At 43.9% G+C, this 15,800-nt stretch overlaps 1 protein-coding gene across 5 annotated transcripts in view; it reads left to right on the top strand.

Annotated features, from left to right (window-relative positions):
- PRPSAP2 (phosphoribosyl pyrophosphate synthetase associated protein 2) overlaps positions 1-15,800 on the top strand; it is a 51,250-nt gene that overhangs the window by 20,556 nt on the left and 14,894 nt on the right. For all 5 annotated transcript variants that reach the window (XR_013446043.1, XM_078067999.1, XM_036073507.2 and 2 more), the window contains 2 exons: positions 5,780-5,835; positions 13,420-13,568. Coding sequence is in view for 4 of the 5 variants with exons in the window: in XM_078067999.1 (XP_077924125.1) it covers positions 5,780-5,835; positions 13,420-13,568 (205 nt within the window). In the remaining variant the exon portion in view is untranslated. The remainder of the gene's footprint in view (positions 1-5,779; positions 5,836-13,419; positions 13,569-15,800) is intronic.

Here is a 15,800-nt window from a genome sequence, read left to right as displayed (position 1 = left end):
TTTAGTACTTTAATAGATACTGCAAAAATTGCAATTTTCTGAAAATCTAATATTTTAATAGATATGAAAATTGCAGTTCTCTGAAAGGGCTGTATCAGTGTATACTCCCACTCACAGTACATGGGATAGTATCTGTTTCCCTTTGCTCTTCATTTTGCAAATTGAATGAGCAAAACAATACTGTGTTATTTGAATTCTTTCCTTTCTCGATTTCTAGTGTGATTGAGCATCTAGTGTGTGTTTTTTGGGGGTGGGCAGGAATTTCCCCCATCTAAAGTGGTGTTTCATTTTTCTGCCATGGTTCTGAAATTTCAGCATGATGTGTCTGGGGTAGATCTTGTTTCCATTCATCTTTGTAGATACTCCCTTTCGTTCTCTGGACATTTTTTCCCCCTATAATTTGAGTGTCTCATCCCTTCTGTTTTCTCATCCTTTCCTGTTAGATGTTGAAAATTTTGGATCTAGTCTCTGTTGTTTAACTTTTTTCCCCCAAGTTTTGCATCCTTATATACAGCATTGTGGGAAAATCCCTCGGCTTCATTTCCCAGGCTTGTTCTTCATCTGTGTCTATTCTGCCGCTCCATCAGCCAGCTGCTGAGTTTCTTAATGGGACTGTAATGATTCTCACCTTCTCGATTTCTTTCTGGTTCTTTTTCTTTTTTTTTTTTTTTTTTAAAGATTTTATTTATTTATTTGAGAGAGAGAGAATGAGAGAGAGCACATGAGAGGGGGGGAGGGTCAGAGGGAGAAGCAGACTCCCTGCCGAGCAGGGAGCCCGATGCGGGACTCGATCCAGGGACTCCAGGATCATGACCTGAGCCGAAGGCAGTCGCTTAACCAACTGAGCCACCCAGGCGCCCTTTCTGGTTCTTTTTCTTAACAAGTTGTTGTTCAGGTGTACAATTTCCTGTTTTAGCTCCTGAGGAGAAAATAGACCTGTTGTCTTTCTTTCTTTCTTTTCTTTTTTTCCTTTTCTTTTCTTTTCTTACCTTTTCTTTTCTTGTAAACTTTACGCCCAACATGGGGCTCAAACTCACGACCCTGAGATCAAGAGTCGTATACTCTACCGACTGAGCCAGCCAGGTTCCCCCAAAATGGACCTGTTTTTATTAGAGTCTTTTCTTTCTTTTATTTTAAGATTTATTTATTTATTTTAGAGAGAGCATGGCGGGGAGAGGCAAAGAGAGAGGGAAACTCAAGCAGACTCCGTACTCAGTGCAGAGCCGATGTGGGGCTCGATCTCACGGCCCTGAGATCACAACCTGACCTGAAACCAGGAGCTGGACACTCAGCTGACTGCACCACCCAGGCGCCCCAAAGAGTCCTTTCTTCTAAAGCCTCCTCTTTTATTTGCTTTAGTAACTGTTTCCTTCGTTGTTACTTCTCTTGGCTTGGTTTGGTGCTGTTTGATGATATTTGGTGAGACAAGTACATAAAAACAGTTTAGAAAGACTTCCGGCAAAAATAAGAAAAGCGCCTAAATGAGAATATTTTTTGCTGCTTTACTCCCTAGCATTGGATGAGTTAGACTGTCCTGTAAAGACATCCAGTCCATGTAGTTAGGCTGGATACATCTGCGTTAGAGCTGTCTTCAAATTAATCAGTTTTTTGTTCATTCACTGAATATTATTTAGTGCTTCCCACATACTAGGCATTGTACGAGGTGCTGAAGATTATTAATGCTTATATGGAAAATCATTATCTAGCATAATTGTGAGATAAAAAGCAATTAGGATATATTGAAGGATATATCATATAATTTAGTGAAGTGTTTAATTGTCAAGAACATAATCTGGAAATATGGCCGGGATGAAGTCAGAAATAGTCCACTGCACAGCTTAAAAAGAGTTCCGTCTTCTAAACTCTTAGAAGTTGCTAATGGGTATCTTCAGTTACGATCATCACTAGCACAAATCAAATGTTCAATAGTAAAAGACTCCAAAGTAGACTGATATTTTAGTTATTTTCTTTTTTTTAATTTTATTTTATTATGTTATGTTAGTCACCATACATTACATCATTAGTTTTTTTTTTTTGTTTTTTTTTTTTTTTTAAAGATTTTATTTATTTATTTGAGACAGAGAGAATGAGATAGAGAGAGCACATGAGAGGGGGGAGGGTCAGAGGGAGAAGCAGGCTCCCTGCCGAGCAGGGAGCCCGATGCGGGACTCGATCCAGGGACTCCAGGATCATGACCTGAGCCGAAGGCAGTCGCTTAACCAACTGAGCCACCCAGGCGCCCTTTTTTTTTTTTTTTTTATTTGAGAGAGAGAGTGAGAGAGAGAGAGCACAAGAGGGGGGAGTGGGAGAGGGAGAAGCAGACTCCCCGCCGAGCAGGGAGCCCGATGCGGGACTCGATCCCGGGACTCCAGGATCATGACCTGAGCCGAAGGCAGTCGCTCAACCAACTGAGCCACCCAGGCGCCCACATCATTAGTTTTTGATGTAGTGTTCCATGATTCATTGTTTGCCTATAACACCCAGTGCTCCATGCAGGACGTGCCCTCTTTAATACCCATCACCGGACTAACCCATCCCCCCACTCCCCTCCCCTCTAAAACCCTCAGTTTGTTTCTCAGAGTCCATAGTCTCTAATGGTTCATCTCCCCTCCGATTTCCCTCCCTTCGTTTTTCCCTTCCTACTATCTTCTTCTTTTTTTTAACATATAATGTATTATTTGTTTCAGAGGTACAGGTCTGTGATTCAACAGTCTTACACAATTCACAACGCTCACCACAGCACATACCCTCCCCAGTGCCCATCACCCAGCCACCCCATCCCTCCCACCTCCCTCCACCCCAGCAACCCTCAGTTTGTTTCCTGAAATTAAGAATTCCTCATATCAGTGAGATCATATGATACTTGTCTTTCTCTGATTGACCTATTTCGCTTAGCATAATACCCTCTAGTTCCATCCACGTCATTGCAAATGGCAAGATTTCGGGGTTTTTGATGGCTGCATAATATTCCATTGTGTATGTGTCTGTGTATCACATCTTCTTTATCCATTCATCTCTTGATGGACATCTTGGCTCTTTCCACAGTTTGGCTATTGTGGACATTGCTGCTATAAACATTGGGGTGCACATACCCCTTCGGGTCACTACATTTTTATCTTTGGGGTAAATACCCAGTAGTGCAATTGCTGGGTCGCAGGGTAGCTCTACTTTCAACTTTTTGAGGAACCTCCATACTGTTTTCCAGAGTGGCTGCACCAGCTTGCATTCCCATCAACAGTGTAGGAGGGTTTCCCTTTCTCAGCATCCTCGCCAACATCTGTCGTTTCCTGACTTGTTAATTTTAGCCATTCTGATTGGTGTGGGGTGGTATCTCATTGAGGTTTTGATTTGGATTTCCCTGATGCCAAGTGATGTTGAACACTTTTTCTTTCTTTTTTTAAAAAATTTTTTATTGTTATGTTAATCACCATACATTACACCATTAGTTTTAGATGTAGTGTTCCATGATTCATTGTTTGTGCATAACACCCAGTGCTCCATGCAGAATGTGCCCTCTTTGATACCCATCACCAGGCTAACCCATCCTCCCACCCCCATCCCCTCTAGAACCCTCAGTTTGTTTTTCAGAGTCCATCGTCTCTCATGGTTGAACACTTTTTCATGTGTCTGTTGGCCATTTGGATGCCTTCTTTGGAAAAATGTCTGTTCATGTCTTCTGCCCATTTCTTGATTGGATTATTTGTTCTTTGGGTGTTGAGTTTGGTTAAGTTCTTTATAGATTTTGGATACTAGCCCTTTATCTGGTATGTCATTTGCAAATATCTTCTCCCATTCTGTCGGTTGTCTTTTGGTTTTGTTGACTGTTTCCTTTGCTGTGCAAAAGCTTTTTATCTTGATGAAGTCTCAGTAGTTCATTTTTGCCCTTGCTTCCCTTGCCTTTGGCGATGTTTCTAGGAAGAAGTTGCTGCGGCTGAGGTTGAAGAGGTTGCTTCCTGTATTTTTCTTTAGGATTTTGATGGACTCCTGTCTCACATTTAGGTCTTTCATCCATTTTGAGTCTATTTTTGTGTGTGGTGTAAGGAAATGGTCCAGTTTCATTCTTCTGCATGTGGCTGTCCAATTTTCCCAATACCATTTGTTGAAGAGACTATCTTTTTTCCATTGGACATTCTTTCCTGCTTTGTTGAAGATTAGTTGACTGTAGAGTTGAGGGTCCATTTCTGGGCTCTCTATTCTGTTCCACTGATCTATGTGTCTGTTTTTGTACCATACTGTCTTGATGATGACAACTTCGTAATAGAGCTTGAAGTCGGGCATTGTGATGCCACCAGCTTTGTTTTTTTTTTCAACATTCCTCTGGCTATTCGGGGTCTTTTCTGGTTCCATACAAATTTTAGGATTATTTGTTCCATTTCTTTGAAAAAAGTGGACGGTATTTTGATGGGGATTGCATTGAATGTGTAGATTGCTCTAGGTAGCATTGACATCTTCACAATATTTGTTCTTCCAATCCATGAGCATGGAATGTTTTTCCATTTCTTTGTGTCTTCCTCAATCTCTTTCATGAGTATTTTATAGTTTTCTGAGTACATTTTTTTGCCTCTTTGGTTAGATTTATTCCTAGGTATCTTATGGTCGTTGTTGGTGTATAGAAATGTAACTGATTTCTGTGCATTGATTTTATATCCTGCCACTTTACTGAATTCCTGTATGAGTTCTAGCAGTTTTGGGGTGGAGTCTTTTGGGTTTTCCACATAAAGTATCATATCATCTGCAAAGAGTGAGAGTTTGACTTCTTCTTTGCCAATTTGGATGCCTTTTATTTCTTTTTGTTGTCTGATTGCTGCGGCTAGGACTTCTAATACTATGTTGAATAGCAGTGGTGATAGTAGACATCTGTGCCGTGTTCCTGGCCTTAGGGGGAAAGCTCTCAGTTTTTCCCCATTGAGAATGATATTTGCTGTGGGTTTTTCATAGATGGCTTTTATGATATTGAGGTATGTACCCAAATCCCTACACTCTGAAGAGTTTTAATCAAGAAAGGATGCTGTACTTTGTCAAATGCTTTTTCTGCATCTATTGAGAGGATCATTTTTGCCCTTGTTCTTTCTTTTATTAACGTATTGTATTACATTGATTGATTTGCAGATGTTGAACCAACCTTGCAGCCCAGGAATAAATCCCACTTGGTCTTGGTGAATAATCCTTTTAATGTCCTGTTGGATCCTATTGGCTAGTATTTTGGTGAGAATTTCTGCATCCAGGTTCATCAGGGAAATTTTATTTTCTTAAGGGTTCTTCATATCTTTATAAAACCCCACTGTCATGATTATCCTTTAACAAATTGGTTTCTTCAATATGCCATGACTGAGACCTGGGAGTCCTTTGTATGGACGGCACTGATTTGGAATTGGACAGTTACCTTGGATTCACGTTGGATGGGTATCATCCTGGCACTGGGAAGTTGCATGCAATGGGGATTCATGAGAGGACTTCCTGTTGACTTGATAAAAATGTCTTTATGTCCCACTATCAGTATTCGCCAACACATGGATATGAGCTAATCAGCAATTCACCCTACTTTTTTTTGTCTTCAGTCTGTGAGGTTCTCACCTTGATAATACTTTTTCCTAGGTAGGGGTTTCTTCATTTTCCAAAGGGAAAATTTACTTTGAACTTTTTCTCTTTTTGGAAAACTTTGAAGTGACCAGATGACATTTTTGAGTCTTGGAATGTTCCTTTTTATCGACTGTCAGGTTTTGGTGTGAATAGCCTCATGGAGACATGGGAGTAATCCCTGACCTCTTGTCTGTCACAGATCCCGGATTACAGGAATGCAGTGATCGTGGCCAAATCTCCAGCCTCAGCCAAGAGGTAGGCGGGAGCTCACCACTAATCCTTGGGTCCACATGGAGAATCATCTCCCTGATCGAATCCTGGACGCTCTGGATTCTACCTCAGTGGTTCCCACTGGTGTCCCTTGTTTTAATTCTATGGGCTGATAGTTAAAGATTGTCTGCTGACTCCATTTTAAAAATGATGATATATTTTCCTCTTTTTTTTTTCAATTCCAATCTGTGCCCACCAGTCAAAGACATGCAGGTGTCGGGAAGCCTGACCTAATGCTTCTCTCATTTCCAGATTGGCAGCCACTGGTGGACCTTCACATCCAAGGTGTTTAAAATCCATGGTGTTTACAGTACCAGTGAATATACTTTTAGTTGTTTATTGCCTTTTATTGCAAGAACTCAGTAATTTATTAACAGAATTGTATCCAGCTGAGAAGCCACTTCTTGGTCTGTGTTAAAAAGTGACATTTTACAGAACAAAAACACCCGGAGGCAGTGCTGAGAGTTACATGTAAGCTGGAGTAGCTGATAAATCAGTAATACAATATTTAAAGTGGTTTAGGGTTGAGAGGATTTTATATACCCATGTTTTCTGGAGAAGCCACTTTGTGGGAAAGGGAGAGAACAAAAGCAAATGTAGGAAGAAAGGAAAAAAGCTCCCCCCCTCCTTTTCTTCTTTTTTTAGATAGGGAGAGATTATTAGGGGGAAGGGAGAGAGAGAATATTAAGCAGGGTCCACGCCCAGCGCAGAGCCCAGTGTGGGGCTCAGTCTCACAACCCTGCAATCATGACCTGAGCCGAAATCAAGAGTGAGATGCTTAACCGACTGAGCCACCCAGGCGCCCCTAAAAATGCTCTTTTAAAATTATGTCCTGCGATTGAATGCCTTTGCTCACTGGATCCCTGTGAAGCCCTGCAGAGTATAAGAAAACATAGGTACCTCCATCCTGGGTCCCGCAGGCTGATGATATTGAAGGATGAGGGAGAGCTTGCAGACAGTAAGCCAGTGATTTAAAGGGCATTACAAGCAGTTTTCCATTATAAATTACGAAGGACATTAGGATATTAAATAAATTAGGCTGGCACTTGTGATAAAAACATAAAGTCGCCGTGTCCGGTGCAGCCAGGGCTGTGCCCACACCACACTTCCTTCGAGAAGCTCTATCAGCGGAGTCTTGTATCGTCCATTTGAGGAAGTCATAGTAAACCATGACTCGTTTTGGAGTATAAACCTGTCAAACACTTTTCTGGGCATTGCGCTGGATCAGTTTTAATGTAGTAATTTGTTTTTCTCTGATATATAGGCTTTTAGTTGTTGTTAAGGTGAAAATCACGTAAGGTATAATTAATCATTTTAAAGTATACAGTTCGTTGGCAGTTAGGGCCTTCGCAATGTTGTGCACGCACTACCTCTCTCAGGTTTCAGAGCTTTCTCATCACTCCAGAGGAACACCCCATGCCCATTAAGAAATCACTCTCCATGCCTGCCGTTCCCCCTGCTTGGGCTCTCTCTCTCTCTCTCTGACAAATAAATAAAATCTTAAAAAAAAAACACACAGGTAAAAGACAACATACAGAATGGGGTAAAATATTTGCCCCTTCTCTCCCCAGCCCCTGGCAGCCACGAATCTGCTTTCTGTCTCTGTGGATTTGCCTATCCTGGACGTTTCGTATAAATGGAATCATACAGTACGTGGCCTTTTGAGTATGGTTTCTTTCACGTAGCCTCCTGTCTTCCAGGTTCATCCATGTCGTAGCGTGTATCAGTCAGTTATTTCTTTTTACAGCTGAATAATCCCCACTGTGTGGATGAACCACACTGTTTATCCGTTCATGTATTGAAGGACATTTGGGTGGTTCCCACATTTTGGCTGTTATGAAGACTACTGCTGTGAACATTTGTGTACACGTTGCTGTGTCGATGTATGTTTTCATTTCTCGTGGATGTGTACCACGGATCGAAAGTGCTAGGTATATGGTAATTCTATGCTGACGTTTTTGAGGGACCGCTGAACTACAGTGGCTACACCATTTCACATTCTCACCAGGAATGTTCAAGGGTTCCAGACTTTCCACATCCTTACCAACACTTATTTTCTGTTTTTTTATTATTATTATAATAATTATTATTTTTTTAAGATTTTATTTATTTGACAAAGAGAGACACAGCAAGAGAGGGAACACAAGCAGGGGGAGGGGGAGAGGGAGAAGCAGGCTTCCCGCCGAGCAGGCAGCCCGATGCGGGGCTCGATCCCAGGACCCTGGGATCACGACCTGAGCCGAAGGCAGACGCTTAACGACTGAGCCACCCATGCGCCCCTATTATTATAATTATTATGGCCATCCCAGTGGGTGTGAAGTAGTCTCTCACTGTGTGCTTTTTTTTTTAAGATTTTATTTATTTATTTTTGTGAGAGAGAGAGAGGAGTTCTTTATATATTCTGGATACTGGGTCCTTTTCAGATAGAGGATTTGCAAATATTTTACCCCATTCTGTATGTTGTCTTTTACCTGTGTGTGTTTTTTTTAAGATTTTATTTATTTGTCAGAGAGAGAGAGAGCACAAGCAGGGGGAATGGCAGGCAGAGGGAGAAGCAGACTCCCCTCTGAGCAGGGAGCCCGATGCCGGGCTCGTTCCCAGGACCCTGGGATCATGACCTGAGCTGAAGGCAGACGCTTAACCGACGGAGCTACCCAGGCATCCCTCTTTTACCTGTCTTGATAATGTCCTTCGACACACACAAGTTTTTAATTTTTACGAAGTCTGGGTTAGCTGTGTTGTTACTGCTTTTGCTTCTGGCATCATATATAAGTAACCATTGCTAAATCCAAGGTCATTAAGTTTGCCCCTGTGTTTTCTCCCAGTGCTTTAGTTTTTAACTCTTATGTTTGGGTGGCTGATCCATGTTGAGTTCATTTTTGTATATGGAGGGAGGTCTCGGGGGCCAGCTTCTTTCTTTTCCACGTGATTATCTGGTCGTCCAGCACCATTTGTTGAAAAGACTATTCTTTCCCCCTTGAATGGCTTTGGCATTCTCGTCCAAAGTCAGTTGGCCATAGATGTTTGTGTTTATTTCTGGATTCTCAGATCTGTTCTGTTGTCTGTGTGTCAACACCACACTGTTTTGATTACTGTAGCTTTGTAGTAAGAATCAGATCAGAACACCCACAAGTAGATAGAAGTGGGAGTACTCTCCCTGTGAATCCTCTACTGACACCAAGTGGGAAGTGGCCTTGTTACCACTGGGCTGGTGAGGCTCCTGACCCCACGAGGCCTCCCCTGACACCACCTCAGAGGGGAGAGGGAAAGGCACCTTTTACTGCCGAGTGGGGTTGGAAGTCCAGGGTTCATGCTGCACTGACGCTGGGGGGTGGGGGATCATTACCGCTCGGTAGGGATGAAAGTCCCAGCTCCCTACTTGGCCTTCTCTGAAACCGCCCTGTTGGAGGGTTTGGGGCTCATCATTATAGCCTGGCAAGTGAGGAAGGGTAGACCCCCCTACTTGACCTGTGCTTATGTCCGGAGTGGTGTAGCTGGCTTTTTCTGTGGCGGTTGGCTGGAGAAGGGCAGTTACTGTGTTAAAGTTTTCTGACTTGGGAGGCTGCCCCTTTCTTGGTCCTTTGGCTAGAGAAAGCAGGCTTTTGTTTGGGCTTTTTTGGTATGTGCCTGTTGGCATTTTGGGGTTGCCTGCTTCTCCAGCTGCAGGTCTGTGATGATGAGACAAAAAGACCACCAGACTGACCACCTTGTCGTTCCAACAGTCTCAAGGTCCCCAGCCAGTCTTTTTTCTCCTCTCCACCTTTGGAGTCTTCTTACATTTGTTTCATATATGATATCCAGGGTTTTGGTTGTACTTCGTGGGAGGAGTCTTAGCGGAAAGAGAAGTGGCAGCAGTGCATTTTGATACATTTTTGCCCCCTAAATACCCAAAGAATATGATGAATTTTCCTTTGTCTCGCCCATATGGATAGGCTTCTCGTAACTTCTGTAATACTTGCTTTATATCTAATCCCGTTTGTTGATGAGATTTTATCATTGCGGTAGCCTTTGGCTCAGTTTATTTGGCTTTTGTTAGTAGAGTTGACCCTTGAGCAACACAGGTCTTAGGGCACCGACCCCCCCTCCGTGCTTCAGAAATCCACGCATAACTTTTGACTCCCCCAGAACTTAATTACTAACAGACTACTGTTGCCTAGAACCTTACTGAGAGCATAAACAGTCGATTAACGCATATTTTGTCATTTGTATACTGTATTCTTACTCCAGGTAAGACAGAGAAAGGAAAATGTTATTAAGAAATGGTAAGGAAGAAAAAATACATTTACAGGATTGGACTGTATTAAAAAAAAAATCCACTTATAAGTGGGCCAGTGCAGTTCAAATCTATGTTGTTCAAGGGTCAACTGTACTACGGTGTTTGTCTTTTTTTTTTTTTAAGATTTTATTTATTTATTTGGGGGGCGGGGAGCACAGAGGGAGAGGGAGAAGCAGACTCCCCGCTGAGCAAGCAGCCCGACGTGGGGCTCGATCCCAGGACCCCGAGATCACAACCTGATCTGAAGGCAGACACTTAACCGACTGAGCCACCCAGGCGCCCCCAGTGTTTGTCACCTATCCATTCAGATGTTTATTGTGCCAGGTCTGATGAGGCCTAAGAACACTCCCTGAGGGAGCTTATGTGTAGCGTCAGATGTTTTCGCTACTATTGTGGTTGGAGCGTGTGTGTCCCCTCCCAAAATTCATCTTGAAATGCTAACCCCCAATATAATGGTATTAGGAGGTGAGGCCTTTGGAAGGTGATTAGGTCATGAAGGTGGAGCCCTCATGTCTGGGATTAGTGCTCTTGTGAGAAGAGTCAGGTGCTTGCCGTGGTTCTCTGTTCTCTGCCCCATGAGGGTACCGTGAGCAACATGGGCCGTCTGCAAACCGGAAGGCAGGCCCTTATCAGGCACCGGCTCTGCCGTGCCTTCATCTTGGGCTGCCAGCCTCCAGAACTGTGAGAAATACATTTCTGTTGCTTAAGCACCCCCTAGGCTGTGTATTCTGTTACAGGAGCTGGTATGAAGACATCTATCTACGTTATCTCATCTGATCTGCTCTGGCTAGGGGGTCAGCATTTATTATCTCTCGTAGACGAGAGGGGTTGAGAAAGTGATCCACGGTGATTCAGCTGTATGTTGTTTACTGGGAGGTAGTGGGGCCACTAATCACTTCTTAGGGTGTTCTCCACACCAGTGATTATGGGATTTTGGGGGTTGGCCACATAGGATTGAGATGGACTTGCCCATCCACTCAGTACATGTGTAAGTGCTACTTAGACTTTGAGAAATAACAAAGTGGGAGATCTAACACTGAAGTTAAGTCTTACTGTAAAGCTGAAGCGACTGTGATTATGTAGCATTGGGGTAAAGATAGGAAAATAGAGTAGTGGAACAGAATCGAGTCCAAAAACAGATCTATGTGTATCTAGAATACTGGTTTCCAGCAAAGGTGCAAAGCAATGCACCAGAGAAATGGTAGTCCGTTTCATGAATGGTATTGGAATGATTGGATGTTCACGTACAAAATAATGATTTTGAGTCGTACTTCACATCATATACAAAAATCAACTGAAAGTGAATCCTGTAACTAAATGTAGAACCTAAAACTATAAAACTTCTAGGGGAAAACGGGGGAGAAAAATCTTTGTGACTTTGCTGGACAAAAATTTTTTAAATAAGACACCAAAAGTACATTTTATAAGAAAAAAATTGTTAAACATCATCAAAAGTAAAACTACTCGGGCGCCTGGGTGGCTCCGTTGTTAAGCGTCTGCCTTCAGCTCGGGTTGTGGTCCCAGGGTCCTGGGATTGAGTCCCACATCGGGTTCCCTGCTCGGCGGGAAGCCTGCTTCTCCCTCTCCCACTCCCCCTAAAACTACTCTTCAGAAGACATTACTAGGAGAATGATAGGAGAAGGCTCAGATTGGGAGAAAATATTTGTAAAGCATGTGCTTGATAACGAACTTATTATATTCAGGGGCACCTGCCTGGCTCAGTCGGAAGAGCGTGAGACTCTTGATCTTGAGGTCATGAGTTCAAGCCCCATGTGGGTGGAGAGATCACTTAAAAAATTAAATAAATAAACTTAAAAAAAAAAAAGAACTTACATTCAGAGGATATAAAGAATTCCTAAAACTTCGTAAGAGAACTAGCAACCCAACTAAAATTGGCAAAAGATAAACAGACCCTTTATCAAACTATATATTCAAATGGCAGATAAGAACATGAAAGAGGGCGCCTGGGTGGCTCAGTTGGTTAAGCGACTGCCTTCGGCTCAGGTCATGGTCCCGGAGTCCTGGGATCGAGTCCCACATCGGGCTCCCGGCTCAGCGGGGAGCCTGCTTCTCCCTCTGACCCTCTCCCCTCTCATGCTGTTTCTCTCTCTCTCTCTCTCAAATAAATAAATAAATAAAATCTTTAAAAAAAAAAAAAGAACATGAAAGATGTTCAGCACTGTTTGTTATGAGGGAAATCCCAACGGAAAGCACAGTGAGGTACCACTAGGCACCATTAGAATGGATAGCATTTGAAATCGCCCACACCATGTGTTGGTGAGAACATGGAGGCCCCGGGACCCTCATGCACTGCTCAGGGGAATGTAAAATGGTATACCCAGTTTGCAAAACAGTCTGGTTGTTTTTTAGAGAGTTAAATATATGCCTTACCTTATGATCCAGCCATTCTGCTCCTAGGTTTTTACCCAAGAGGAAGGAAAGCGTGAGTCCATGCAGAGATCTGTACATGAATGTTCAAAGCAGTTTTGTCATGGTTCAGAACTGGAAATAACTCAAATGTATCAAGTAAATGAACAAACTCTGGTAGACCCACATAATGGACTGTTGCAGTGTGACGGGGTGACCTGTTGATAGGCCATATAATGTGGACGAATCTCCAAAATGTTATCCTTAGTGAACGAAGTAAGACAAGAAATGATAACATACTCTGATTCCACTTAGGAAATTCTAGAAAAGGTCAAACTCTGGTGCCACAAAGCAGATTGTTGGTTGCCTGGTGCTGGAAGGAGTTACTAAGGGGCACACGACATGTCTGGCAGCGATAGATATCTTCATTGTCTTCGTCGTGCTAACGGTTTTCATGGACGTGGCGTACATCAGAGCTTATGAGATTGTACGGTTTAAATATGCACAGTTTGTTGGGTCTCACTTATATCTCAGTAAAACTTAAAAATTGACGCTTATGGCTTTGAGGAGTATTTAATGCCCTTTGCCTCCTGTGGTTGTTCTCACTGTTAAGTGGGTGGCGAGGTGGCTTAGCAGTTAGAAGCGAGGAAGATGCGGCTTAGCAGAGTTAGCGAGTGCAGGTGCAGCTAGCCCGCTGAGCGCAGACCAGGCTGCTGTCCGGCCACTGGTGCCCCCTGCGAGAGGGACGTGCTCATCACCTGGGGTCCCCACGCTTTGTCCCGGATCCTAGGACTCGAAGATTATTTTCTCTCTCTTTTCATTAATGCTCTCGGAAACTACACTGGTTGTTCTCGTATGTTCCTCCCGTGAACGTCAGACAACGGAAGCCGCGTGCTTTCTGAACCGTGTCTCATGCTCTCCTTCAGGGCACAGTCTTTCGCCGAGCGCCTGCGCCTGGGAATCGCGGTGATTCACGGAGAAGCACAGGACGCCGAGTCCGACCTGGTGGATGGACGGCACTCCCCGCCCATGGTCAGGAGTGTAGCTGCCATCCACCCCAGCCTGGAGATCCCCAGTAAGTGTGCCGGCCCCTCTTTGTCACTCTCCTCTTTGCGTTTAAGGCTGCTTGAATGTATTGTCTTCCCACTGTGAATGGCCTCTTCTCTCTTTGTTTTTTTTTAAGTGGGCAAAAACGGATTAATACCCAGTTGTAACAAGTGCATTTCTGATAGCCCTGTGGATCGTAGAGCCTTCTAGAAGCAGTCTGTGTGATCATAGCAAGAAGTAGGAAAAGGCTCAGTTCTGCCATTTCAGAGAATTTCATCCATTCACTCAGCAATATATCCTAGAGGAGAGTTTAACACGAGCAAAAAACTTTGTGCATACTATTCACTAATAGTGTTACTTTGAATGCAGAATATTCTAAATGGCTTAGCAGAGGGTAGGCCCTGATAAATTATCTTGTATCAGCACAACTAATTATGCAGCCCACTGAAATAATTAAGCCTAGCTGGATACAAGAGAAAAATCTGGAATATATGGGAATCGGCAGAATACAAGAGTGTATACCTGGGCTTGTGTGAGGCCCCGGAGGGAATACTAAAGGTGACAATATGGTGACGGGGTGGGGAAGTTATGTGTGAATTTGTTTGTTTTTAAGAAACTTCCTTCGTGCTTTACTAACATCTTTTCAATTAAAAACAAAAAATACTGCCTTTGAGTCTGTTGGGGAGGAAAAACTTTTCCTCTGCCCTCTTTAGATTCAGGTTTATGGGCCTGCAAATCTCACAAAAGATGGATTAGCACAAGAAAAGACAGGGTTTAGGATTGGAGGGGATCTTAACAGGGGAAGCTGGAAAACAGGTGACTTTTAGGAGAGGTGAAGGGCCCTTAGCACAGAAGGGAGTAGGATGGTTTTGTGACCGCGTCTGTGTGGTGTGGTGCTGACTTCTAGTCTAGGTGGTAAGTTAGTCTTCCCTGGTTGTTCCTGGGAGGGGACTTATGACCTTTGAATTCTTTCGAGTTCTTTTGGGGGGTTCTGCTTTTAGACCGGAAGGGATTTCAGGAGCTCCAGTGTCTTCAGCTCAGAATCATTTTTATGCCACCGTGGCATATCCTGGACCCCTTCGTGTTCTTGCTTTGCCCAGGAGTTTGCTTGTTTGCAAATAGAAGACACTTGAGGGGAGGAAAGCTGAATTGGGACTGCACCTGCGGATCTCGGTGGGCTGAGGTGGAGAGAGGCAGCGTTCAGGCGTCGGTTAGATCAGGATGCCGGGACAGCCCGCAGGGCAGAGGGCAGGCTCTGGAGGCAAGGGCTGGGGCCTGTGTCTGGCCATGGTGTGACCAGGAAGGACACCACCCTGACTGGAAGGTCCTGGGGGAAGAGATGGGGGTAAGGTGGCAGGAGTCTGCTGGAGCGGAAGGGAGGATTTTATTTATTTATTTATTTTTATTTTTATTTTTATTTATTTATTTTTTTTTAAAGATTTTTTTTTTATTTATTCATCTGAGAGAGAGAGAATGAGAGACAGAGAGCATGAGAGGGAGGAGAGTCAGAGGGAGAAGCAGACTCCCTGCTGAGCAGGGAGCCCGATGCGGGACTGGATCCCGGGACTCCAGGATCACGACCTGAGCCGAAGGCAGTCGCTTAACCAACTGAGCCACCCAGGCGCCCTTATTTATTTTTTTTTTAAAGATTTTTTATTTATTTATTTATTTGACAGACAGAGACACAGCGAGAGAGGGAACACAAGCAGGGGGGAGTGGGAGAGGGAGAAGCAGGCTTCCCGCTGAGCAGGGAGCCCGATGTGGGGCTCGATCCCAGGACCCTGGGATCATGACCTGAGCTGAAGGCAGACGCCTAACGGCTGAGCCACCCAGGCACCCCGGAAGGGAGGATTTTATTTTATTTTATTTATTTTATTTTTTTAAAGATTTTATTTATTTATTTGAGAGAGAGAATGAGAGAGAGAGAGCATGAGAGCAGGGAGGGTCAGAGGGAGAAGCAGACTCCCTGCCGAGCAGGGAGCCCGATGCGGGACTCGATCCTGGGACTCCAGGATCATGACCTGAGCTGAAGGCAGTCGCCCAACCAACTGAGCCACCCAGGCGCCCCGGAAGGGAGGATTTTAAATGCCAGTTCATATACTTCCATTACAAAAGGCTGCAAAGTTCTCTGGAGCTGGGGGCAGGTGTCTTCAGAAGTCCAGGCCTGCACTGGGTGTTGGGATAGATTGCAGGGAAGAGAGGCAAGAGATAGGGAGGACAGATTTGGGAGGCTGATGAAGTTACACAGATGCACAGTGGG

Source organism: Halichoerus grypus, chromosome 2 (assembly GCF_964656455.1).
Source record: "Halichoerus grypus chromosome 2, mHalGry1.hap1.1, whole genome shotgun sequence".
Lineage (NCBI taxonomy): Eukaryota > Metazoa > Chordata > Mammalia > Carnivora > Phocidae > Halichoerus > Halichoerus grypus.
The sequence above is the reverse complement of the archived record's forward strand: the minus strand, read 5'-3'. Positions and strand labels throughout refer to the sequence as shown.